This window comes from Haliotis rufescens, unplaced genomic scaffold (assembly GCF_023055435.1).
Source record: "Haliotis rufescens isolate VD_foot unplaced genomic scaffold, xgHalRufe1.0.p SCAF_1, whole genome shotgun sequence".
NCBI lineage: Eukaryota > Metazoa > Mollusca > Gastropoda > Lepetellida > Haliotidae > Haliotis > Haliotis rufescens.
The window spans coordinates 27,446,955-27,471,040 of NW_025963779.1; the positions used below are offsets into that span (position 1 = coordinate 27,446,955).

General features: G+C 46.0%; 1 protein-coding gene across 1 annotated transcript; it reads right to left on the reverse strand.

The window, feature by feature from the left end:
* Nucleotides 1–245: 245 nt before the first annotated feature.
* On the reverse strand, nt 246–19,816 carry LOC124149450 (mucin-19-like). The gene is made up of 5 exons (XM_048403961.1): nt 19,727–19,816; nt 19,054–19,105; nt 15,651–15,863; nt 4,601–14,287; nt 246–2,290 (listed from the first exon to the last, which is right to left on the reverse strand). Exons 1-5 carry the CDS (start codon nt 19,814–19,816, stop codon nt 246–248), a joined length of 12,087 nt encoding a protein of 4,028 aa, XP_048259918.1.
* Between the last annotated feature and the right edge of the window lie 4,270 nt (nt 19,817–24,086).

The following is a 24,086-nucleotide window of genomic DNA, read 5'->3' on the forward strand; positions in this document are numbered from 1 at the left end:
CTTTAAAAAACCGAAAGTGAACATATTAAACAAACAAGCAAAACGTTACACAGCTAAATACGGAACGTTATATTGTGGATAACTAAGAATAAACAGGAAAAGAAGAAAATTATAAACATGATCCGGGTGAACGCTGTCCTTAGTATTGACAAAATACAAACTGACTCTTTATTAGATGTCACTTTTGACATTGGTTTATGTATATATGTGATCTTTTATATCAAAGTCAGCTTTGCTAAATTAATCTAGGTTGATGTTGAAAACAGTGATGCTGTCGTGGGTGGGGTTGCAGCAGTGGAAGATCGTTTTGACGACCCCGTCTGCAGGAACACGGATGCTGTTGATACACTTGGCCTCTGGGTTGTGGTACCTGGAAACAGGGAGGCTGTTGTCATGGCACCTGATGTGGTGCCTGTTGTCATAGTAGCACTGCTTCCAGATGTGCCGCCTGTTGTCATAGAAGCACTGCTTCCAGATGTACCGCCTGTCGTCATAGTAGCACTGCTTCCAGATGTGCCACCTGTCAGTGATGCTGTCGTGGGTGGGGTTGCAGCAGTGGAAGATCGTTCTGACGACCCCGTCTGCAGGAACACGGATGCTGTTGATACACTTGGCCTTTGGGTTGTGGTACCTGGAAACAGGGAGGCTGTTGTCATGGCACCTGATGTGGTGCCTGTTGTCATAGTAGCACTGCTTCCAGATGTACCGACTGTCGTCATGGTAGCACTGCTTCCAGATGTGCCACCTGTCGTCATGGTAGCACTGCTTCCAGATGTCCCACCTGTCGTCATGGTAGCACTGCTTCCAGATGTGCCGCCTGTCGTCATGGTAGCACTGCTTCCAGATGTGCCACCTGTCGTCATGGTAGCACTGCTTCCAGATGTGCCGCCTGTTGTCAAAGTAGCACTGCCTCCAGATGTGCCGCCTGTTGTCATAGTGGCACTGCTTCCAGATGTGCCACCTGTCAGTGATGCTGTCGTGGGTGGGGTTGCAGCAGTGGAAGATCGTTCTGACGACCCCGTCTGCAGGAACACGGATGCTGTTGATACACTTGGCCTCTGGGTTGTGGTACCTGGAAACAGGGAGGCTGTTGTCATGGCACCTGATGTGGTGCCTGTTGTCATGGTAGCACTGCTTCCAGATGTACCGACTGTCGTCATGGTAGCACTGCTTCCAGATGTGCCACCTGTTGTCATGGTAGCACTGCTTCCAGATGTGCCAGCTGTCGTCATGGTAGCACTGCTTCCAGATGTGCCACCTGTCGTCATGGTTGCACTGCTTCCAGTTGTGCCGCCTGTCGTCATGGTAGCACTGCTTCCAGATGTGCCACCTGTGGTCATTGTAGCAGTGCTTCCAGATGTGCCGCCTGTCGTCATGGTAGCAATACTTCCAGATGTGCCGCCTGTCGTCATGGTTACACTACTTCCAGACGTGCCGCCTGTTGTCATGGTAGCACTGCTTCCAGGTGTGCCGCCTGTCGTCATGGTAGCACTGCTTCCAGATGTGCCACCTGTGGTCATGGTAGCACTGCTTCCAGATGTGCCGCCTGTTGTCATGGTAGCACTGCTTCCAGATGTGCCACCTGTCGTCATGGTAGCACTGCTTCCAGATGTGCCACCTGTCGTCATGGTTGCACTGCTTCCAGTTGTGCCGCCTGTCGTCATGGTAGCACTACTTCCAGATGTGACGCCTGTTGTCATGGTTGCACTGCTTCCAGATGTGCCACCTGTCGTCATGGTTGCACTGCTTCCAGTTGTGTCGCCTGTCGTCATGGTTACACTACTTCCAGATGTCCCGCCTGTTGTCATAGTAGCACTGCTTCCAGATGTGCCACCTGTCGTCAAGGTAGCACTGCTTCCAGATGTGCCGCCTGTCGTCATGGTAGCACTGCTTCCAGATGTGCCACCTGTGGTCATTGTAGCAGTGCTTCCAGATGTGCCGCCTGTCGTCATGGTAGCACTGCTTCCAGATGTGTCGCTTGTCGTCATTGTAGCACTACTTCTAGATGTGCCGCCTGTTGTCATGGTAGCACTGCTTCCAGATGTGCCACCTGTTGTCATGGTAGCACTGGAGCCACTTGTACCCCCTGTCGTCAATGTAGCGCTTGAGCCAGATGTGCCGCCTGAGGTAAATGTAGGTGCAGTAGCAGATGTTTCTGTGATACTTGAACCTGTGATGTCAGTGACTGAGGACTTGCAGGTGGCACAGCAGAATTCGTTGGCTAGCGTCTGGTTGACGCAAAAGAAGGGTTGGCAGACTAGACCTGGATCATCACCTGCCGGACAGTTTGCTGTAAACAAGTAAACATGAATGTCCATTTAGTAAAATGGCAGGGGTTGAAAACCCTTAAGAACACTTGAAAAGTCAGTTCCAAGTAAACAAAGGCTGTTTATCAATTTATCAATTGAATGCGTTTGTTTATCTTGTAAGTTTACCATATAAATATATATAACAGTAAACATTAGTCAATATTGTTTGACAATATAACATACATAGTGCGAATGCAGAGGGAAGTTCCGTCCCTCACTATGTTCGATTTTTATAGGCTTTTGACCCTGCAAGTATGATACTCTAAATCCAGTAAACGGTGTCTACTCGGGTTTCAGCCTCACGAAAGTATGCCTAGTTGTGGGATGCTGTTACTTCAGCCTTACTGTAGAACGGAGTAGTGGAAATAGTCTTCCAATATTCTACAAATGTACTGGTAAAGAGCACGGGCCACCACTACCATTGGACGACTTAATCATTCATGCAACAGTATTGGTGAAGAGTTCGGTCCACCACTACCACTCGACGACTTAATCATTCAACAGTACTGGTGAAGAGCACAGGCCACCACTACCACTTGACGACTTAATCATTCAACAGTACTGGCAAAGAGCACGGGCCACCACTACAATTGGACGACTTAATCATTCAACAGTACTGGTAAAAAGCACAGGCCACTACTACAATTGGACGACTTAATCATTCAACAGTACCGGTAAAGAGAACTGGCCACCACCAAGATTGGATGACTTAATCATTCAACATCACTGGTAAAGAGCACGGGCCATCATGACCATTGGATGACCTAATCATTCAACAGTACTGGTAAAGAGCACGGGCCACCACTACAATTGGACGACTTAATCATTCAACAGTACTGGTAAAAAGCACAGGCCACTACTACAATTGGACGACTTAATCATTCAACAGTACCGGTAAAGAGCACTGGCCACCACCAAGATTGGATGACTTAATCATTCAACATCACTGGTAAAGAGCACGTGCCATCATGACCATTGGATGACCTAATCATTCAACAGTACCGGTAAAGAGCACTGGCCACCACCAAGATTGGATGACTTAATCATTCAACATCACTGGTAAAGAGCACGTGCCATCATGACCATTGGATGACCTAATCATTCAACAGTACCGGTAAAGAGCACTGGCCACCACCAAGATTGGATGACTTAATCATTCAACATCACTGGTAAAGAGCACGTGCCATCATGACCATTGGATGACCTAATCATTCAACAGTACCGGTAAAGATCATGGGCTATCATTACCTTTAGCTGACATATTCTTTCAACAGTATGTTTATTTAGTCAGTGAGATGAATATGTTGGCTAAATTAGTCATGTATTTGAGACAAAATCAATAATAGGAAGAACTATGACATATGACAATAATAGTTTATTATCTTTGATCTGTCGTTACAAAGCAAAATGACTATTATCTGACAAAATATGCTGAATGAATTTATATAACCAGAGTATAGACACAGAAACTACAGAAGTATTACAGGATTGTTATAGAAACGTGAAGGTAAATTGTGACATGAGACAAATAACAACATAGTGAAAATAATTAGTCTTTAAAAATCAAGTATGATATAACTCTAGTATGATGGCGCCTGGAAAGATACTAAAATGATAAATGATATTTTAAAGGTTTGCATTAAGTCATTAAGTGAGCGTCTTACTCCTTCACATTGTTTAGAAAAGGAAAACAATACCAATGTGAAATCATACAGAACTATCTCCTCCAAAATGACAAGGACATTTTAAATCCTGATATCGAATAAAGAATTTTGTAATTTGTATCAGGTGTTGTTATGACTGAATAAATATTTCCTAGACTAGCTACCGTGTTGTTCCAAGTAGTGACGCTGTGGTTAAAGGCCTGTTTGTCTCTGATTAGTTCTTAAAAAACACCGACCCGGCTGTTGCAGAAACCAATGTTGTCTTTTGAAATCACGTAGTTATAGAAGTCGGTGATGCAGATGACGCCATTTTCTGAAATATTGAAGCAGTCGATGCTACAAATACATCTGTTGTCGATTCTGTTCGTTTTGTTGACGCCGTAACCTCAAATGCAGAGGCAGTTGATGCTGCAGGTATATTCGTTGTTGATTCTGTTCGTTTTGTTGACGCCGTATCCTCAAATGCGGAGGAAGTTGATGCTGCAGGTATATTCGTTGTTGATTCTGTTCGTTTTGTTGACGCCGTATCCTCAAATGACGAGGCAGTTGATGCAGCAGGTATATTCGTTGTTGATTCTGTTCGTTTTGTTGACGCCGTACTCCCAGTAACTGAGGGTGTTGGTGTACCTGATGTTCCTCCAGTATCTGTGGGAGTTGGTGTATCTGATGTTCCTCCAGTAACTGTGTGCGGTGGTGTACCTGATGTTTCACCAGTAACCGTGGGCGGTGGAGTTTCTGAAGTTCCTCCAGTAACTGTTGGAGTTGGTGTACCTGATGTTCCTCCAGTAACTGCGGGCGGTGGTGTACCTGATAATTCTCCACTTACTGTGGGTTGCGTGTCAGACGTTCCTCCAGTAACTGTGGGCGGTGAAGTATCTGACGTTCCTCCAGTAATTGTTGGAGTTGGTGTATCTGATGTTCCTCCAGTATCTGAGGGCGGTGGAGTATCTGAAGTTCCTTCAGTAACTGTGGGCGGTGGTGTACCTGATGTTCCTCCACTTACTGTGGGTTGCGTGTCTGGCGTTCCTCCAGTAATTGTGGGAGTTGGTGTATCTGATGTTCCTCCAGTAAATGTGGGAGTTGGTGTTCGTTTTGTTGACGCCGTATCCTCAAATGCGGTGGCAGTTGATGCTGCAGGTATATTCGTTGTTGATGCTGTTCGTTTTGTTGACGCCGTAACCTCAAATGCGGAGGCAGTTGATGCTGCAGGTATATTCGTTGTTGATTCTGTTCGTTTTGTTGACGCCGTATCCTCAAATGACGAGGAAGTTGATGCTGCAGGTATATTCGTTGTTGATTCTATTCGTTTTGTTGACGCCGTATCCTCAAATGCAGAGGCAGTTGATGCTGCAGGTATATTCGTTGTTGATTCTGTTCGTTTTGTTGACGCCGTACTCCCAGTAACTGAGAATGCTGGTGTATCTGATGTTCCTCCACTTAATGTAGGAGTTGGTGTAACTGATGTTCCTCCCGTAACTGTGGGCGGTGGTGTACCTGATGTTCCCCCACTTACTGTGGGCTGCGTGTCTGACGTTCCTCCAGTAACTGTGGGCGGTGGAGTATCTGAAGTTCCTCCAGTACCTGTGGGAGTTGGTGTACTTGATGTTCCTCCAGTAACTGTGGGCGGTGGTGTACCTGATGTTCCTCCACTTACTGTGGGTTGCGTGTCTGACGTTCCTCCAGTAATTGTTGGAGTTGGTGTATCTGATGTTCCTCCAGTATCTGAGGGCGGTGGAGTATCTGAAGTTCCTCCAGTAACTGTGGGCGGTGGTGTACCTGATGTTCCTCCACTTACTGTGGGTTGCGTGTCTGGCGTTCCTCCAGTAATTGTGGGAGTTGGTGTATCTGATGTTCCTCCAGTAAATGTGGGAGTTGGTGTTTGTTTTGTGGAAGCCGTATCCTCAAATGCAGAGGCAGTTGATGCTGCAGGTATATTCGTTGTTGATTCTGTTCGTTTTGTTGACGCCGTACTCCCAGTAACTGAGGATGCTGATTTATCTGATGTTCCTCCACTTACTGTAGGAGTTGGTGTAACTGATGTTCCTCCAGTAACTGAGGGCGGTGGTGTACCTGATGTTCCTCCACTTACTGTGGGTTGCGTGTCTGACGTTCCTCCAGTTACTGTGGGCGGTGGTGTACCTGATGTTCCTCCACTTACTGTGGGTTGCGTGTCTGACGTTCCTCCAGTAATTGTGGGAGTTGGTGTATCTGATGTTCCTCCAGTATCTGAGGGCGGTGGAGTATCTGAAGTTCTTCCAGTAACTGTGGGAGTTGGTGTATCTGATGTTGTTCCAGTAACTGTGGGCGGTGGTGTACCTGATGTTCCTCCACTTACTGTGGGTTGCGTATCTGACGTTCCTCCAGTAACTGTTGGCGGTGGTGTATCGGACGTTACTCCGGTATCTGTGGGAGTTGGTCTACCTGATGTTCCTCCCGTAACTGTGGGCTTTGTTGTACCTGATGTTCCTCCCGTAACCGTGGGCGGTGATGTATCTGACGTTCCTCCAGTTACTGTGGGCGGTGGTGTACCTGACGTTCCTCCACTTACTGTGGGCTGCGTGTCTGACGTTCCTCCAGTAATTGTTGGAGTTGGTGTATCTGATGTTCCTCCAGTATTTGTTGGAGTAGGTGGTCGTTTTATTGACGCCGTATCCTCAAATGCGGAGGCAGTTGATGCTGCAGGTATATTCGTTGTTGATTCTGTTCGTTTTGTTGACGCCGTACTCCCAGTAACTGAGGATGTTGGTGTATCTGATGTTCCTCCACTTACTGTGGGTTGCGTGTCTGACGTTCCTCCCGTAACTGTGGCCGGTGGTGTACCTGATGTTCCTCCCGTAACTGTGGGCAGTGGTGTATCTGACGTTCCTCCAGTAACTGTTGGAGTTGGTGTACCTGATGTTCCTCCAGTAACTGTGGGCGGTGGTGTACCTGATGTTCCTCGACTTACTATGGGACGCGTGTCTGACGTTCCTCCCGTAACTGTGGGAGTTGGTGTACCTGATATTCCTCCAGTAACTGTGGGCGGTGGTGTACCTGATGTTCCTCCACTTACTGTGGGCTGCGTGTCTGACGTTCCTCCAGTAACTGTGGGAGTTGGTGAACCTGATGTTCCTCCAGTAACTGTGGGCGGTGGTGTACCTGATGTTCCTCCAGTAACTGTGGGCTGTGTGTCTGACGTTCCTCCCGTAACTGTGGGCGGTGGTGTATCTGACGTTCCTCCAGTAACTGTTGGAGTTGGTGTACCTGATGTTCCTCCCGTAACTGTGGGCGGTGGTGTATCTGACGTTCCTCCAGTAACTGTTGGAGTTGGTGTACCTGATGTTCCTCCCGTAACTGTGGGCGGTGGTGTACCTGATGTTCCTCCAGTAACTGTGGGCGGTGGTGTACCTGATGTTCCTCCACTTACTGTGGGCTGCGTGTCTGACGTTCCTCCCGTAACTGTGGGAGTTGGTGTATCTGATGTTCTTCCCGTAACTGTGGGCGGTGGTGTATCTGATGTTCCTCCACTTACTGTGGGTTGCGTGTCTGACGTTCCTCCAGTAACTGTGGGAGTTGGTGTACCTGATGTTCCTCCAGTAACTGTGGGCAGTGGTGTACCTGATGTTCCTCCACTTACTGTGGGCTGCGTGTCTGACGTTCCTCCAGTTACTGTGGGCGGTGGAGTATCTGAAGTTCCTCCAGTAAATGTGGGAGTTGGTGTACCTGACGTTCCTCCACTTACTGTGGGTTGCGTTTTTGACGTTCCTCCAGTAATTGTTGGAGTTGGTGTATCTGATGTTCCTCCAGTAATTGTGGGAGTGGGTGTTCGTTTTGTTGACGCCGTATCCTCAAATGCGGAGGCAGTTGATGCTGCAGGTATATTCGTTGTTGATTCTGTTCGTTTTGTTGACGCCGTACTCCCAGTAACTGAGGATGTTGGTGTATCTGATGTTCCTCCACTTACTGTGGGTTGCGTGTCTGACGTTCCTCCCGTAACTGTGGGCAGTGGTGTACCTGATGTTTCAGCATTAACCGTGGGCGGTGGAGTATCTGAAGTTCCTCCAGTAACTGTGGGCGGTGGTGTACCTGATGTTCCTCCACTTACTGTGGGTTGCGTGTCTGGCGTTCCTCCAGTAATTGTGGGAGTTGGTGTATCTGATGTTCCTCCAGTAAATGTGGGAGTTGGTGTTTGTTTTGTGGAAGCCGTATCCTCAAATGCAGAGGCAGTTGATGCTGCAGGTATATTCGTTGTTGATTCTGTTCGTTTTGTTGACGCCGTACTCCCAGTAACTGAGGATGCTGATTTATCTGATGTTCCTCCACTTACTGTAGGAGTTGGTGTAACTGATGTTCCTCCAGTAACTGAGGGCGGTGGTGTACCTGATGTTCCTCCACTTACTGTGGGTTGCGTGTCTGACGTTCCTCCAGTTACTGTGGGCGGTGGTGTACCTGATGTTCCTCCACTTACTGTGGGTTGCGTGTCTGACGTTCCTCCAGTAATTGTGGGAGTTGGTGTATCTGATGTTCCTCCAGTATCTGAGGGCGGTGGAGTATCTGAAGTTCTTCCAGTAACTGTGGGAGTTGGTGTATCTGATGTTGTTCCAGTAACTGTGGGCGGTGGTGTACCTGATGTTCCTCCACTTACTGTGGGTTGCGTATCTGACGTTCCTCCAGTAACTGTTGGCGGTGGTGTATCGGACGTTACTCCGGTATCTGTGGGAGTTGGTCTACCTGATGTTCCTCCCGTAACTGTGGGCTTTGTTGTACCTGATGTTCCTCCCGTAACCGTGGGCGGTGATGTATCTGACGTTCCTCCAGTTACTGTGGGCGGTGGTGTACCTGACGTTCCTCCACTTACTGTGGGCTGCGTGTCTGACGTTCCTCCAGTAATTGTTGGAGTTGGTGTATCTGATGTTCCTCCAGTATTTGTTGGAGTGGGTGTTCGTTTTATTGACGCCGTATCCTCAAATGCGGAGGCAGTTGATGCTGCAGGTATATTCGTTGTTGATTCTGTTCGTTTTGTTGACGCCGTACTCCCAGTAACTGAGGATGTTGGTGTATCTGATGTTCCTCCACTTACTGTGGGTTGCGTGTCTGACGTTCCTCCCGTAACTGTGGCCGGTGGTGTACCTGATGTTCCTCCCGTAACTGTGGGCAGTGGTGTATCTGACGTTCCTCCAGTAACTGTTGGAGTTGGTGTACCTGATGTTCCTCCAGTAACTGTGGGCGGTGGTGTACCTGATGTTCCTCGACTTACTATGGGACGCGTGTCTGACGTTCCTCCCGTAACTGTGGGAGTTGGTGTACCTGATATTCCTCCAGTAACTGTGGGCGGTGGTGTACCTGATGTTCCTCCACTTACTGTGGGCTGCGTGTCTGACGTTCCTCCAGTAACTGTGGGAGTTGGTGAACCTGATGTTCCTCCAGTAACTGTGGGCGGTGGTGTACCTGATGTTCCTCCAGTAACTGTGGGCTGTGTGTCTGACGTTCCTCCCGTAACTGTGGGCGGTGGTGTATCTGACGTTCCTCCAGTAACTGTTGGAGTTGGTGTACCTGATGTTCCTCCCGTAACTGTGGGCAGTGGTGTATCTGACGTTCCTCCAGTAACTGTTGGAGTTGGTGTACCTGATGTTCCTCCCGTAACTGTGGGCGGTGGTGTACCTGATGTTCCTCCAGTAACTGTGGGCGGTGGTGTACCTGATGTTCCTCCACTTACTGTGGGCTGCGTGTCTGACGTTCCTCCCGTAACTGTGGGAGTTGGTGTATCTGATGTTCTTCCCGTAACTGTGGGCGGTGGTGTCTCTGATGTTCCTCCACTTACTGTGGGTTGCGTGTCTGACGTTCCTCCAGTAACTGTGGGAGTTGGTGTACCTGATGTTCCTCCAGTAACTGTGGGCAGTGGTGTACCTGATGTTCCTCCACTTACTGTGGGCTGCGTGTCTGACGTTCCTCCAGTTACTGTGGGCGGTGGAGTATCTGAAGTTCCTCCAGTAAATGTGGGAGTTGGTGTACCTGACGTTCCTCCACTTACTGTGGGTTGCGTTTTTGACGTTCCTCCAGTAATTGTTGGAGTTGGTGTATCTGATGTTCCTCCAGTAATTGTGGGAGTGGGTGTTCGTTTTGTTGACGCCGTATCCTCAAATGCGGAGGCAGTTGATGCTGCAGGTATATTCGTTGTTGATTCTGTTCGTTTTGTTGACGCCGTACTCCCAGTAACTGAGGATGTTGGTGTATCTGATGTTCCTCCACTTACTGTGGGTTGCGTGTCTGACGTTCCTCCCGTAACTGTGGGCAGTGGTGTACCTGATGTTTCAGCATTAACCGTGGGCGGTGGAGTATCTGAAGTTCCTCCAGTAACTGTGGGCGGTGGTGTACCTGATGTTCCTCCAGTAACTGCGGGCGGTGGTGTACCTGATGTTTCTCCACTTACAGTGGGTTGCGTGTCAGACGTTCCTCCAGTAACTGTGGGCGGTGAAGTATCTGACGTTCCTCCAGTAATTGTTGGAGTTGGTGTATCTGATGTTCCTCCAGAATCTGAAGGCGGTGGAGTATCTGAAGTTCCTCCAGTAACTGTGGGCGGTGGTGTACCTGATGTTCCTCCACTTACTGTGGGTTGCGTGTCTGGCGTTCCTCTAGTAATTGTGGGAGTTGGTGTATCTGATGTTCCTCCAGTAAATGTGGGAGTTGGTGTTCGTTTTGTTGACGCCGTAACCTCAAATGCGGAGGCAGTTGATGCTGCAGGTATATTCGCTGTTGATTCTGTTCGTTTTGTTGACGCCGTATCCTCAAATGCGGAGGAAGTTGATGCTGCAGGTATATTCGTTGTTGATTCTGTTCGTTTTGTTGACGCCGTACTCCCAGTAACTGAGAATGCTGGTGTATCTGATGTTCCTCCACTTACTGTAGGAGTTGGTGTAACTGATGTTCTTCCGGTGACTGTGGGCGGTGGTGTACCTGATGTTCCCCCACTTACTGTGGGCTGTGTGTCTGACGTTCCTCCCGTAACTGTGGGCGGTGGAGTATCTGAAGTTCCTCCAGTATCTGTGAGAGTTGGTTTACCTGATGTTCCTCCAGTAACTGTGGGCGGTGGTGTACCTGATGTTCCTCCACTTACTGTGGGTTGCGTGTCTGACGTTCCTCCAGTAATTGTTGGAGTTGGTGTATCTGATGTTCCTCCAGTATCTGTGGGAGTTTGTGTACCTGATGTTCCTCCAGTAACTGTGGGCTGCGAAGTACCTGATGTTGCTCCCGTAACCGTGGGCGGTGGTGTATCTGACGTTCCTCCAGTAACTGTCGGAGTTGGTGTATCTGACGTTCCTCCAGTAACTGTGGGCGATGGTGTACCTGATGTTCCTCCACTTACTGTGGGCTGCGTGTCTGACGTTCCTCCAGTAACTGTGGGCGGTGGAGTATCTGAAGTTCCTCCAGTAACTGTGGGAGTTGGTGAACCTGATGTTCCTCCAGTAACTGTGGGCGGTTGTGTACCTGATGTTCCTCCACTTACTGAGGGTTGCGTGTCTGACGTTCCTCCAGTAATTGTTGGAGTTGGTGTATCTGATGTTCCTCCAGTAATTGTGGGAATTGGTGTTTGTTTTGTTGACGCCGTATCCTCAAATGCGGAGGCAGTTGAAGCTGCAGGTATATTCGTTGTTGATTCTGTTCGTTTTGTTGACGCCGTACTCCCAGTAACTGAGGATGTTGGTGTATCTGATGTTCCTCCACTTACTGTGGGCTGCGTGTCTGACGTTCCTCCAGTAACTTTGGGAATTGGTGTACCTGATGTTCTTCCAGTAACTGTGGGCGGTGATGTACCTGATGTTCCTCCACTTACTGTGGGTTGCGTGTCTGACGTTCCTCCAGTAACTGTGGACGGTGGTGTACCTGATGTTCCTCCAGTAACTGTGGGCGGTGGTGTATCTGACGTTCCTCCAGTAATTGTTGGAGTTGGTGTACCTGATGTTCCTCCAGTATCTGAGCGCGGTGGATTATCTGACGTTCCTCCAGTAACTGTGTGAGTTGGAGTATCTGATGTTCCTCCAGTAACTGTGGGCGTTGGTGTACCTGATGTCCCTCCACTTACTGTGGGTTGCGTGTCTGACGTTCCTCTAGTAATTCTGGGAGTTGGTGTATCTGATGTTCCTCCAGTAATTGTGGGAGTTGGTGTTCGTTTTGTTGACGCCGTATCCTCAAATGCAGAGGCAGTTGATGCTGCAGGTATATTCGTTGTTGATTCTGTTCGTTTTGTTGACGCCGTACTCCCAGTAACTGAGGATGCTGATGTATCTGATGTTCCTCCACTTACTGTGGGAGTTGGTGTAACTGATGTTCCTCCAGTAACTGTGGGCGGTGGTGTACCTGATGTTCCCCCACTTACTGTGGGTTGCGTGTCTGACGTTCCTCCAGTAACTGTGGGCGGTGGAGTATCTGAAGTTCCTCCAGTATCTGTGAGAGTTGGTGTACCTGATGTTCTTCCCGTAACTGTGGGCTGCGGTGTACCTGATGTTCCTCCCGTAACCGTGGGCGGTGGTGTATCTGACGTTCCTCCAGTAACTGTGGGAGTTGGTGTACCTGATGTTCCTCCAGGAACTTTGGGCCGTGGTGTACCTGATGTTCCTCCCGTAACCGTGGGCGGTGGAGTATCTGATGTTCCTCCAGTAACTGTGGGAGTTGGTGTACCTGATGTTCCTCCAGTAACTGTGGGCGGTGGTGTACCTGATGTTCCCCCACTTACTGTGGGCTGCGTGTCTGACGTTCCTCCAGTAACTGTGGGCGGTGGAGTATCTGAAGTTCCTCCAGTATCCGTGAGAGTTGGTGTACCTGATGTTCTTCCCGTAACTGTGGGCTGCGGTGTACCTGATGTTCCTCCCGTAACCGTGGGCGGTGGTGTATCTGACGTTCCTCCAGTAACTGTGGGAGTTGGTGTACCTGATGTTCCTCCCGTAACTGTGGGCTGTGGTGTACCTGATGTTCCTCCCGTAACTGTGGGCGGTGGTGTATCTGACGTTCCTCCAGTAACTGTTGGAGTTGGTGTAACTGATGTTCCTCCAGTAATTGTAGGCGGTGGTGTACCTGATGTTCCTCCACTTACTGTGGGCTGCGTGTTTGACGTTCCTCCCGTAACTGTGGGCGGTGGAGTATCTGATGTTCCTCCAGTAATTGTGGGAGTTGGTGTTCGTTTTGTTGACGCCGTATCCTCAAATGCGGAGGCAGTTGATGCTGCAGGTATATTCGTTGTTGATTTTGTTCGTTTTGTTGACGCCGTACTCCCAGTAACTGAGGATGTTGGTGTATCTGATGTTCCTCCACTTACTGTGGGTTGCGTGTCTGACGTTCCTGCCGTAACTGTGGGCGGTGGTGTATCTGATGTTCCTCCCGTAACTGTGGGCAGTGGTGTATCTGACGTTCCTCCAGTAACTGTTGGAGTTGGTGTACCTGATGTTCCTCCAGTAACTGTGGGCGGTGGTGTACCTGATGTTCCTCCACTTACTGTGGGCAGCGTTTCTGACGTTCCTCCCGTAACTGTGGGAGTTGGAGTATCTGATGTTCCTCCAGTAACTGTGGGAGGTGGTGTACCTGATGTTCCTCCAGTAACTGTGGGGGATGGTGTACCTGATGTTTCTCCAGTAACTGTGGACGGAGGTGTACCTGATGTTCCTCCACTTACTGTGGGTTGCGTGTCTGACGTTCCTCCAGTAATTGTGGGAGTTGGTGTATCTGATGTTCCTCCAGTAATTGTTGGAGTTGGTGTTCGTTTTGTTGACGCCGTATCCTCAAATGCGGAGGCAGTTGAAGCTGCAGGTATATTCGTTGTTGATTCTGTTCGTTTTGTTGACGCCGTACTCCCAGTAACTGAGGATGTTGGTGTACCTGATGTTCCTCCAGTATCTGTGGGCGGTGGTGTACCTGATGTTCCTCCAGTAACTGTGGGGGATGGTGTACCTGATGTTTCTCCAGTAACTGTGGACGGAGGTGTACCTGATGTTTCTTCTGTACCTGTGGTTGGCGTAGCCGATATTCCTACTGTGACAGTAAGTGACGTTCCTGATGATGCTCCTGAAATCTCAGATGGTGGTGTACCTGATGTTTCCCCTATAACTGTGGACGGAGGAATCTCCGAAGTTGTTCCTCGAGTCGTAGGCGGAGTGCCCGATGTGACACCAGAAGCCGACCCGGCAGTTGTTGTCGTGTCTGTAGATCCTGTTTCAGTAGAACTGGTAGCTAGTGTTGACACAACGTCTTTGCAAGTGGCACAGCAGGATATGTCTGCCAGGGTTTGGTTCGTACAGGATGATGCTTGGCAAGTTTCGTCAGGATCATCCCCAGCTGGGCAGTTGACTGCAGTAGATGAGATAAAGGGCAGTTAGCAGTATTGAGGACGTGTTCTCTGTATCTGTACAACTACCAACACTCTCGTAGAGTTGCACTGATCATACTGTTTGATTAATGACCAGATATCGAATAATTCTGAATCAGAATGGTTAACATATTAAACAGACTTATTTGAAACACAGATTTCCGAATACAGATGACACAGCCGTTTACATAATTCACCTAAACTCTATAAAAATCCTTTTAAGGTAAAGTAAAATATGTAATGGTTGTGATTTATCATAAACGTCATCGAGCAATGTCACACTTACCTTCATAAAGTAAATGGTTCACTTAATGCACATGTTTGGATAACAGTCCTAGCTTAATGTACGGGCGACAACACCCTTGTGTGCACTGCTGGAACTCTAATAACAATTGTGCTGTGCAAATAAACATGTGACTATGCCCTTATGCCCTTTTATAACAGGATCACACAGTTAATTACATGTACGGCAATTACAATTAATTACAATATATGATTACATGAGGACACACGATATACCTCCGGGCTTCTTATTTCCTCACAGAATTCGACAAAAATACAAACCAGATGCCTGTTTCGAGTTCATGCGTTTTATTCCCAAGTATACAGTTGATATATTTCCCACAGGTTACAGTGTATATATACTTCATGTCTATATGACAGTGACAGCTGTGATTGGCTGTAAAAATGTACAAAATTGAATACGATCCGGTGTAATTTGTCGGTGTCCATTCAAGGCATGGTATTGTTTGGTTGTCGGTACATTGGTAAGGGTGCTGCCTACGGATTTACTCATTGACGCAAGTTGTCAGTAGATTCGCGAGGGTGCAGGTGACATTCAAGGTACTGCGGGAAACAATGACGCTGTCGAGCGGGCTCCAGGTCCTCCCACAGCAAACACAGATGCCGTTGTCTTAACAGCAAGTCAGCCTCCCACGGCGGCAGAAAACATTGAGGCTGTCGTCCTTCTAGCAGGTTGTCCCGTGGGTACTGCCATCATAGAAGCAGTCGTTCTTGATCTTCCCCCGGGGGCAACGGCTGTGGGTCCCGCAAACATGGATGCAGTCGTTTGTCCCCTAGGTGCCCCAGCCGTAGGTCCCGCCATCATTGATGCAGTCGTTTTTCCCCTAGGTGCCCCAGCCGTAGGTCCCGCCATCATTGATGCAGTCGTTTTTCCCCTAGGTGCCCCAGCCGTAGGTCCCGCCATCATTGATGCAGTCGTTTTTCCCCTAGGTGCCCCAGCCGTAGGTCCCGCCATCATGGATGCAGTCGTTTGTCCCCTAGGTGCCCCAGCCGTAGGTCCCGCCATCATGGATGCAGTCGTTTGTCCCCTAGGGGCCCTACCCGTGGGTCCCGCCATCATGGAGGCTGTAGTGCGACCCCCTGGGGCCCCGCCCCCGTCTGTGGTGCTGACTGGGTTTGTTGGGGGGAGCGTAAACGCTGTGATCACGGGCTTGCACGTGGAGCAGCAGATTTGATTTCTGAATGCATCTGGAGCCACTAAACAAAGCGTGGGGTCACACGTGACACTGGGGTCATCACCAGCGGGGCAGTTCTCTGAAATAAAACAAGTTTGATGATTATATATTTTAACTTATTTTAAAACTGTGCTGTGGTTTTGAAGGCGCAAAGAGGTGGGTTTAGGTGAGGTGAGGTGAGGTGAGGTGAGGTAAGGTGAGGTGAGGTGAGGTGAGGTGAGGTGAAATTAAATGGGTTTAACGTCGCGTTTCAGATTATTGCACTTATATAGCGTCGTGAACGTCGCTCTATCCACTCGACCACGGAGGCAATCACAGGAGCAAGGATACGTCTTACAGTGAGAAGCACCCCGCCATCAGAGGGCACTAAATATACTGTAAAATAAACAGTCACTTAGCCAATAATCCAATAAAGAGACTATATTTAGTAAATATAGAAACTAATGAAGATTAAGCAATTGATAAACTGTTCCTGTCTTTTGATAAATAGGAAGAATATCCTTAAATCTTGACAAGTAAGAACGAAGGATTTATAATCAACTTTAGGTAAATACAATAAAACAAAAACAGCAAAGGATGGAAAACAATATTTATTTTAATGTTGCTTTCCTATCGGGCGGAGGCAGATCATTCTCTCACCCGGCACAGGGCTGCAACACATAAAAGAAAAAAGTAACCTTGAGATTGTTGAAAAATATTTCGGAGAAAATATGATAATTATCAAATCAAAAGTGCGGAGGAGGAAATTATCCCCATTCCTCCAACATACCAAAAATAAAGCCGTTCTAACTAAATTCTAAGTTCAGAGAAACTGTTGGAAGTAAGACGATTGTGTTGATGTTGAAACGGGTGACCAATTCAGCGTGGAAGGAGGAAGGAAGTAAAAGCAAGTCATCTTGCAAGTCAACTGTTTGTAAATGAAATATTTCAAATTTGTTACATGCTGATTTAACTTACCCACTGCGTTGTCTCCCCTTCTTGATTAGCTCCGAGTTTCTTGATAAGGGTTCAGAATACAAAGACGCGAGCGAGGAACGATGACAACTAAGAAACCCGCTTGCTTAACGAGTGAGTGAGTTGGTTTAACAATATTGCAGTTATAACATCAGGATAATGTCGGTTCGTGGAGAAACCAAAGTGATCTGGTCTTAGACGTTTTGCACTTTGGTGACACATCATCAGGCGAGTCAGTTACACTCAGATCTCAGTTCTCGCTACCGTTATACAAAGATCTTAGGACATCCGAGTACAGGTCACGTCAGATCGACCTTTGACCCACCAGTGAATTGACGAACGGGAAGCACAACATTATAAGAGGACGGTGGGGTAGCCTACTTGTTAAAGCGTTCTCTTGTTACACCGAAGCCCCGGGTTCGATTCCCCACATGGGTACAATGTGAAGCCGATTTCTGGTGTCCCCTGCAGTGATATTGCTGGAATCTTGCTAAAAGCTGCGTAGACCCATACTAACTCAACATTACCAGAAATTTGACAAAATTCGCGATTCAAAATTTGGAAACTGAACAAAAGAAATTCCTGGAATGTCTAATGTGCTCGAGTTTGTATGGCAGTTCTTTCCACGGGGCCCCTTCCGTTCAAATGTTATCCCACTGAGGCAAGAGATTTGACAGAATCAGTCGCACAGGCCGTAACTATCATTCAGAATACCCCGAGTTAACCTTTTCGAGGTTGCATACTTTCCTGCTCTGGAAAGCGACGCTTTGATTGGTCGTATGACAGGTCGTTCTGACGTGACGCGAAACGGTAAGTCATCCGGTCTTTGTTTAGCGGTAGCGAGAACTAAAATCTGATTTTAATTAGATTAGGCGAATCTGGGATTCGAACCCATGATCAACGGATCCTGGCAATACTAAGGGACGCAACTCTACACAGCGAATTGTGACCCCTTGTATAACGACGGACTCCAATGATATTACAGGCTATGAACTATTTTTGTCTCGAGAAAATACAGCGCTAACCTAAATTGTATCGGTAGTACCCGATATTTGGTTGTCGGGCAACACCACATGCCTCGCATCAATGTTGCCTGACATTATATGAACGCTTCAGTATTTCCAAGTGACAAAATATGAAACGCAACCGCGTTCAACTTGCCTATTGAGTCTATATGAAAAGCATCATTACTTCAATGTGACACTATACGAACCGCATCAATGTTAACTGGTGGTAGCATATGATACGCATTAGTGTTGGCCTGTGGCACTATATGATACGCATTAGTGTTGGCTAAAGGCACTATATGATACGCATTAGTGTTTGCTAGTGGCACTATATGATACGCATTAGTGTTGGCTAGTGGCACTATATGATACGCATTTGTGTTGGCTAGTGGCACTATATGATAGGCATTAGTGTTGGCTAATGGCACTATATGATACGCATTAGTGTTGGCTAGTGGCACTATATATTACGCATTAGTGTTGGCTAGTGGCACTATATGATACGCATTAGTGTTGGCTAGTGGCACTATATGATAAGCATTAGTGTTGGCTAGTGGCACTATATGATACGCATTAGTGTTGGCTAGTGGCACTATATGATACGCATTAGTGTTGGCTAGTGGCACTATATGATACGTATTAGTGTTGGCTATTGGCACTATATGATAAGCATAAGTGTTGGCCAGTGGCACTATATGATACGCATTAGTGTTGGCTAGTGGCACTATATGATAAGCATTAGTGTTGGCTAGTGGCACTATATGATACGCATTAGTGTTGGCTAGTGGTACTATATGATACGCATTAGTGTTGGCTAGTGGCACTATATGATACGCATTAGTGTTGGCTAGTGGCACTATATGATACGCATTAGTGTTGGCCAGTGGCACTATATGATACGCATTAGTGTTGGCTGGTGGCACTATTTGATACGCATTAGTGTTGGCTAGTGGCACTATATGATACGCATTAGGATTTACTAGTGGCACTATATGATACGCATCAGTGTTGCCTGGTGACATGATACGTTTCAGTATAGTTATAGATACGTGTTGCCTTAGTCTGTCATACAGACCCTGATACACATATATTCAATTCAGCCCATGCAGGTCTATAATGCTTGGCAAGTCTAGATAACTGCAGTATCAGTATCTGAAAATGAAGAGCGTCGCTGGGCTCCTTTTTATTATATTTGTATTAAGATAATTTAACAACTGTTTTTTTTCTGTAAGATATGTTCATTTCAGAGACTAGATGTGGTATCAGTGTTTCTTAGCAACACCACGCTAGTGGCGTAACGCTGCTCACCTGGGGTCGCGGGTGCTGTCACGGAGAAGACACACTGGCCTTGCTGACACCACTGAAATGAAGTGATAGAAACAGTTAGTAGACCAGTTACCCCCGCTCACTACACCTAACTGATTTGATAACACAAGGGGCTATTTTTTTCTGTTGCATCAATAAAAGGGAATGCATATTAATAAATTGAGCATCAAAATACTTCGCGTTTCCATCCCTTTATTGGAAGACAATCCATGAACGGAACGTTATAATAATGAACTAAACATGCAACGATAACTGACTGGAAGCCTTAACGGACAAGAAGCCATGAGTGTTACTGACGAGAAGCCATGATGTATACAGACGAGAAGCCATGGCATTTATGGACCTGAGGCTGTGATGGTGTTTGTTTGTTGTTTAACACCACAATCAACAATATTCCAGCTATATGACGGCGGTCTGTAAATAATCGAGTCTGGACCAGACAATCCAAGGTTTGATATCATGGGCATCGATCCACGCAATTGGGATACGATGACATGCGCCAACCAAGTCAGCGAGCCTGAGCCCTCGATCCCTTTAGTCACCTCTTACGACAAGCATGGGTGGCTGAAGACCTATTCCAACCCGGATCTTCACGGGTCCCATGACGGTATGGACAGGAAACTGTGGTATTTAAGGACCGATGAACTGAGCTCACCTTCCTGTTCCCGCACGTCGTCCCATCGTGCGCCAGGTTGGGGTAACAGTTTCCGTCACCAGGGAACAGGCAGAAGAATTCATGACACATGTTGTCGAACGTTCTTCCTCCCGTGAAGTACAGTTGCTGTACAAAAGATGAACTGAACCATTGATACATATATACATAATACATATACCTTTATATTATAATTGTTTTGCAACGTTTTGATGTCACATACAGCTTAGGATGACTTGCGTATCCCCTACTCGTATCAACGATAGTGACAGTATGTTGCGGCACACGAAATATCACATGGTAACGATGCTACAATGATTGTGCGCCTAGCTATAAACTGGCTTTAAAACTTTGACATAGATATGAGAACAAGCTTTGTTGAATGTCGCACAGCAATTTCACATTTGTTGATAAGCTCGGGGAAACCCATCACCAGATTAGATATTTTTTTAGCTACAGCTACAAAACCATGTTAAATTACATCTGTGAGTTTGAATATCTTTTACAGAAAAACACCTTGCAACGTAGTAATATATTTTAAGAATTTCTGGGGCAATAATTTTCTTTCGATGAAATCCAAGGCCCCTCTCAGAATACCAAATCGTCGCTCCTTCACGCAAACGAAATGGATGGTTCTCGGTAGGATTTGAACAAAAGGATGAATGACAGCAATCATACCCGACAGAATTTAGACCCAGGACCAAAGTACAGCTGACACTGCACATCGGCCGGGTACTTCTGCCCGAACTCCGTGGTGAGGAAGGGAGCCAGGTTGATGGGAGCTCCGGACAGGGTGAGCGTACACGCTGAGGCAGGCCTGAAGATACATCTCTGTTATCATCACCACCATTCCCCTATATATATAATACTCAAAAATGAGGTAAATGTTCACTCGGTGTACATGTAATATATAATAAAATAATAAAGTCCACGTTAGTCCATCATCTTCTTTATATCAGTTTCATACATAGTACTTTCGCTGTCTCATGACAGCTCTTCAATGTAACTGACAATGACATATAATGACGTCATACTTATGATGACGTCATAAATTACGACTGTGACGTCATGATGTATTTACACACTCCAGCGACGACACGTTTCATGTTTTATGTCTCATTACAGCTCTTCATACTCTTCGTTGATACCCCTCACTTAAAACGAGTTGCATATGGTCTTTTGTCAATAATGTCATTTGGGCCAGCACTAGATCGAAAGAGACTACCCTGCAATGCCTTATGCGTATTTTGACAAGGCAATTACTTACTTGCCCTTAGGTCTATAACAGTTTACTGTTGTTTTGACCAAAATAATACCTTAGGCTAAATAGGGGACAAAATAAACTAAACTTCACGTCAATGTTTGTGTCATGAGGGAATCACGATTGATCTACACAATGCATGTTTAACAATCAGACACTCAAAGTGGTGTTGGAACAACTTGAATACAACTTCCACGGAACACCCAAAGCCCAAAGCCCAAACCCAGTTCGTGTTAAACTTTTAAGAAAAGTATACCTCATGACTGATATTTTAGCAGTTACTCTCCTTTACCCTCACAGAACCAAAATAACTTCTATTAATTGTGTGTGTATGAGTGTTGCGTGCTTGTTGTTTAACGCACACTCAGTCATACTCCAGCTATATGACGGCGGTCTGCAAAAACCAGAGTCAGACTTTCCAGTGATTGATATTACAGTAAACTACGGTTATAACGAACACGCTTATAACGAACTAACGGATATAACGAACTAACTTTTTAGTCCCGACTATTTGCTGTAGTTATACTGTATATATGCTTATAACGAATTACGGTTATAACGAACTAAAAGTAGTAGTCCCTTTGAGTTCGTTATAACCGTAGTTTACTGTATGAACAACGATCTACGCCGTCAGGTTACGATGACATGCAATCTACCAAGCTACGGAGTCTGACCATCCGCTCAATTAAATCGCCGCTCACGACCAGCATGGTTTGGTTTGGACCAGTTCTAACCCGGACTCCCCGGGGAAGAGTGTTGTGGTACCCACGTTTGCAGGAAGGCCTGGATGTTGTCGGAGGAGCACGTGGAGTAGGTCCAGGGGTTGGAGGCGCGGCTCGCGGGGGGAGACTGGATAAACTCCGACATGATGAAGTTGTCGCTGCTGGCGCAGAGATTGAACTCTCCATCGCTCTTCGCCGTAAGACTGAAAACAGAAGTAACATGACAGATTAACTGTAGTAATATGACACAGAATTAAAATATCAAATTAACTATAGTAGTATAAACAAAATTAGCATAACAGATTGACTATAGTAATATGAAACAGAACTAGCATAACATATTAACTATAGTAATATGAAACGAAATTAACATAACAGATTAACAATAGTAATATGAAACGGAATTAACATAAAAGATTAACTATCGTAATATAAAACGAAATTAACATAACAGATCAACAATAGTAATATGAAACAGAATTAACATAACAGATTAACTATAGTAATTTGAAACAGAATTAGAATAACAAATTAACTAGAGTAATATGAAACAGAATTAACATAACAAATTAACTAGAGTAATATGAAATAGAACTAACATAACATATTAACTTCAGTAACATGAAACAGAATTAACATAAAAAATTAACTAAAGTAATAAGAAAGAATCGGTGTCCCTTTACATTGTTTGAGTGGTATGTATACATACGCTGGAGGTCTACTTTTTAGAGGATTTTTTCCCGTCAGTTGTATATTTTTTTGTGCAATTATGCCCAACATCCCTTCGAATATTCATAATACGCTTACTAGCTACCATCTCTCAAGTATAGGGATCAACCCCTTAATATTCGTGGCCCGGGGAACACATTCTATATATGAAATGGTCAGTCCCTGACCCCTGATCCTACTCAGTGAAAGCCTTACTAGAAATGTACCAATGATATAATAATCTCAACGTACGCTCTACCAATTCCATTTGCGATGATGACGCCGAGAGCCTCTGTGCGGACATCCTCGTGTATGGAGGCTGAGGCTGCATTGCACACCAGGATATTGGCCAGGCCTGTCCAGACAACACAGGGATTACTGCTTCTATCTATCTGACATGTTAAATACCATCTAAATGTCAGGTAATATGTTTAAGTTTTAATAACAATTTGCAAAAAATGACTGAAAGGCAAATTCAAGTGTTTCGAATGTAGTTGTTTTTGATGTTTTAAAGACAAAACAATATTTGAAGCATTCCAGATACAACTCACGGCACAAGTACCATTCTTACCTGCTGAAGAGTTCTGTCCTCCTCTGGCAAGGTCAAACCTGTAATTATATTATTGCTAGACTTATTTCAAATAGTGATAGACACATTCCATATCCATGGATGGTTTGTAGTACAAGTATCTCGCCAGCATGGTAAAGATCTACTTGTGAAAAACTGTAATACACAAGGAACAAACATTCATTTTCACAAAACAACATGTTTTCTCATAATGACCCTTTTAATACTCTTTGGCTGCCGACCACAACTCATCGTATTCATATGTGTGAACTTTTCCGAATACATATATGAAATTATGGTTATATGAGATACTTTAATGTAGGTATATTTTATTGTTAATGATTGCCTTTATTTAAATATCTTCAGAAACTTTATTCATTACATGGTGTACGGTGAAGGAATGGCAAGATCGTTTTCTAAGGCACTGCAATTCGATGTGCAGAGTTGCCTCCCTTAGGTGTGCCAGAATCTTATAATCATGGATTCAATCCCGTATTCAATCCTAATTATGATTCTTGTTTTGTCAGCAATCGTTGGTTTTCTTATATTGGGAAATGGTTAAAACTTGCTTCACTCACTCGCACACCATACATCACATGACCATATATGTTCCAGTTAAGCCAAGCTTGTCGACAACGTACCCTGTGATTAGCATGGTGTGGTCGTAGGGAATGCCGGCGATGACGCCGCCTTGTGAACCAAGGAACGCTTCGAATGCTGCAAGGGAGCTGTTGGCGTCCACGATGTTGGTGTTGTTCAGATTGGACGTCCACGGCGCAACTGCTGGTACCTGCGTAATACCAGTAATGCTAGACTCACCCCCGACCACACTGCAGGGAACTAGTGAACAGGTGCTACATACCACTGGTGTTCTCACTGACAAGCGTGCCCAGGGGGTGATATCTAGGTTCTCTTCTTTTCCGCCCTGTGCCTATTGCAATCTACCTAACGTACTGTGTTAAACTGACCACAAAATATACCGATATGCTTCAGGAAAAGTCATTGTTTAAAGCAGCGGGCCACAATATAAAAATACAAGGCCAATTTGCAATAATATTTTCTTTTTATAAAATAATATTTTCAATATATTTCTCTGTATAAACA

What these genes read in the sequence shown, in the direction of transcription:
- LOC124149450 (XM_048403961.1), bottom strand. Translation starts at nt 19,816, where the DNA reads ATGTGTCATGAATTCTTCTGCCTGTTCCCTGGTGACGGAAACTGTTAC. An exon ending in CATGATGGCGGGACCCACGG is followed by an intron (nt 14,288 to 15,650) that starts GTAGGGCCCCTA and finishes CATCTACTGCAG; the next exon opens with TCAACTGCCCAGCTGGGGAT. An exon ending in AGATACTGGAGGAACATCAG is followed by an intron (nt 2,291 to 4,600) that starts GTACACCAACAC and finishes ACTTGTTTACAG; the next exon opens with CAAACTGTCCGGCAGGTGAT.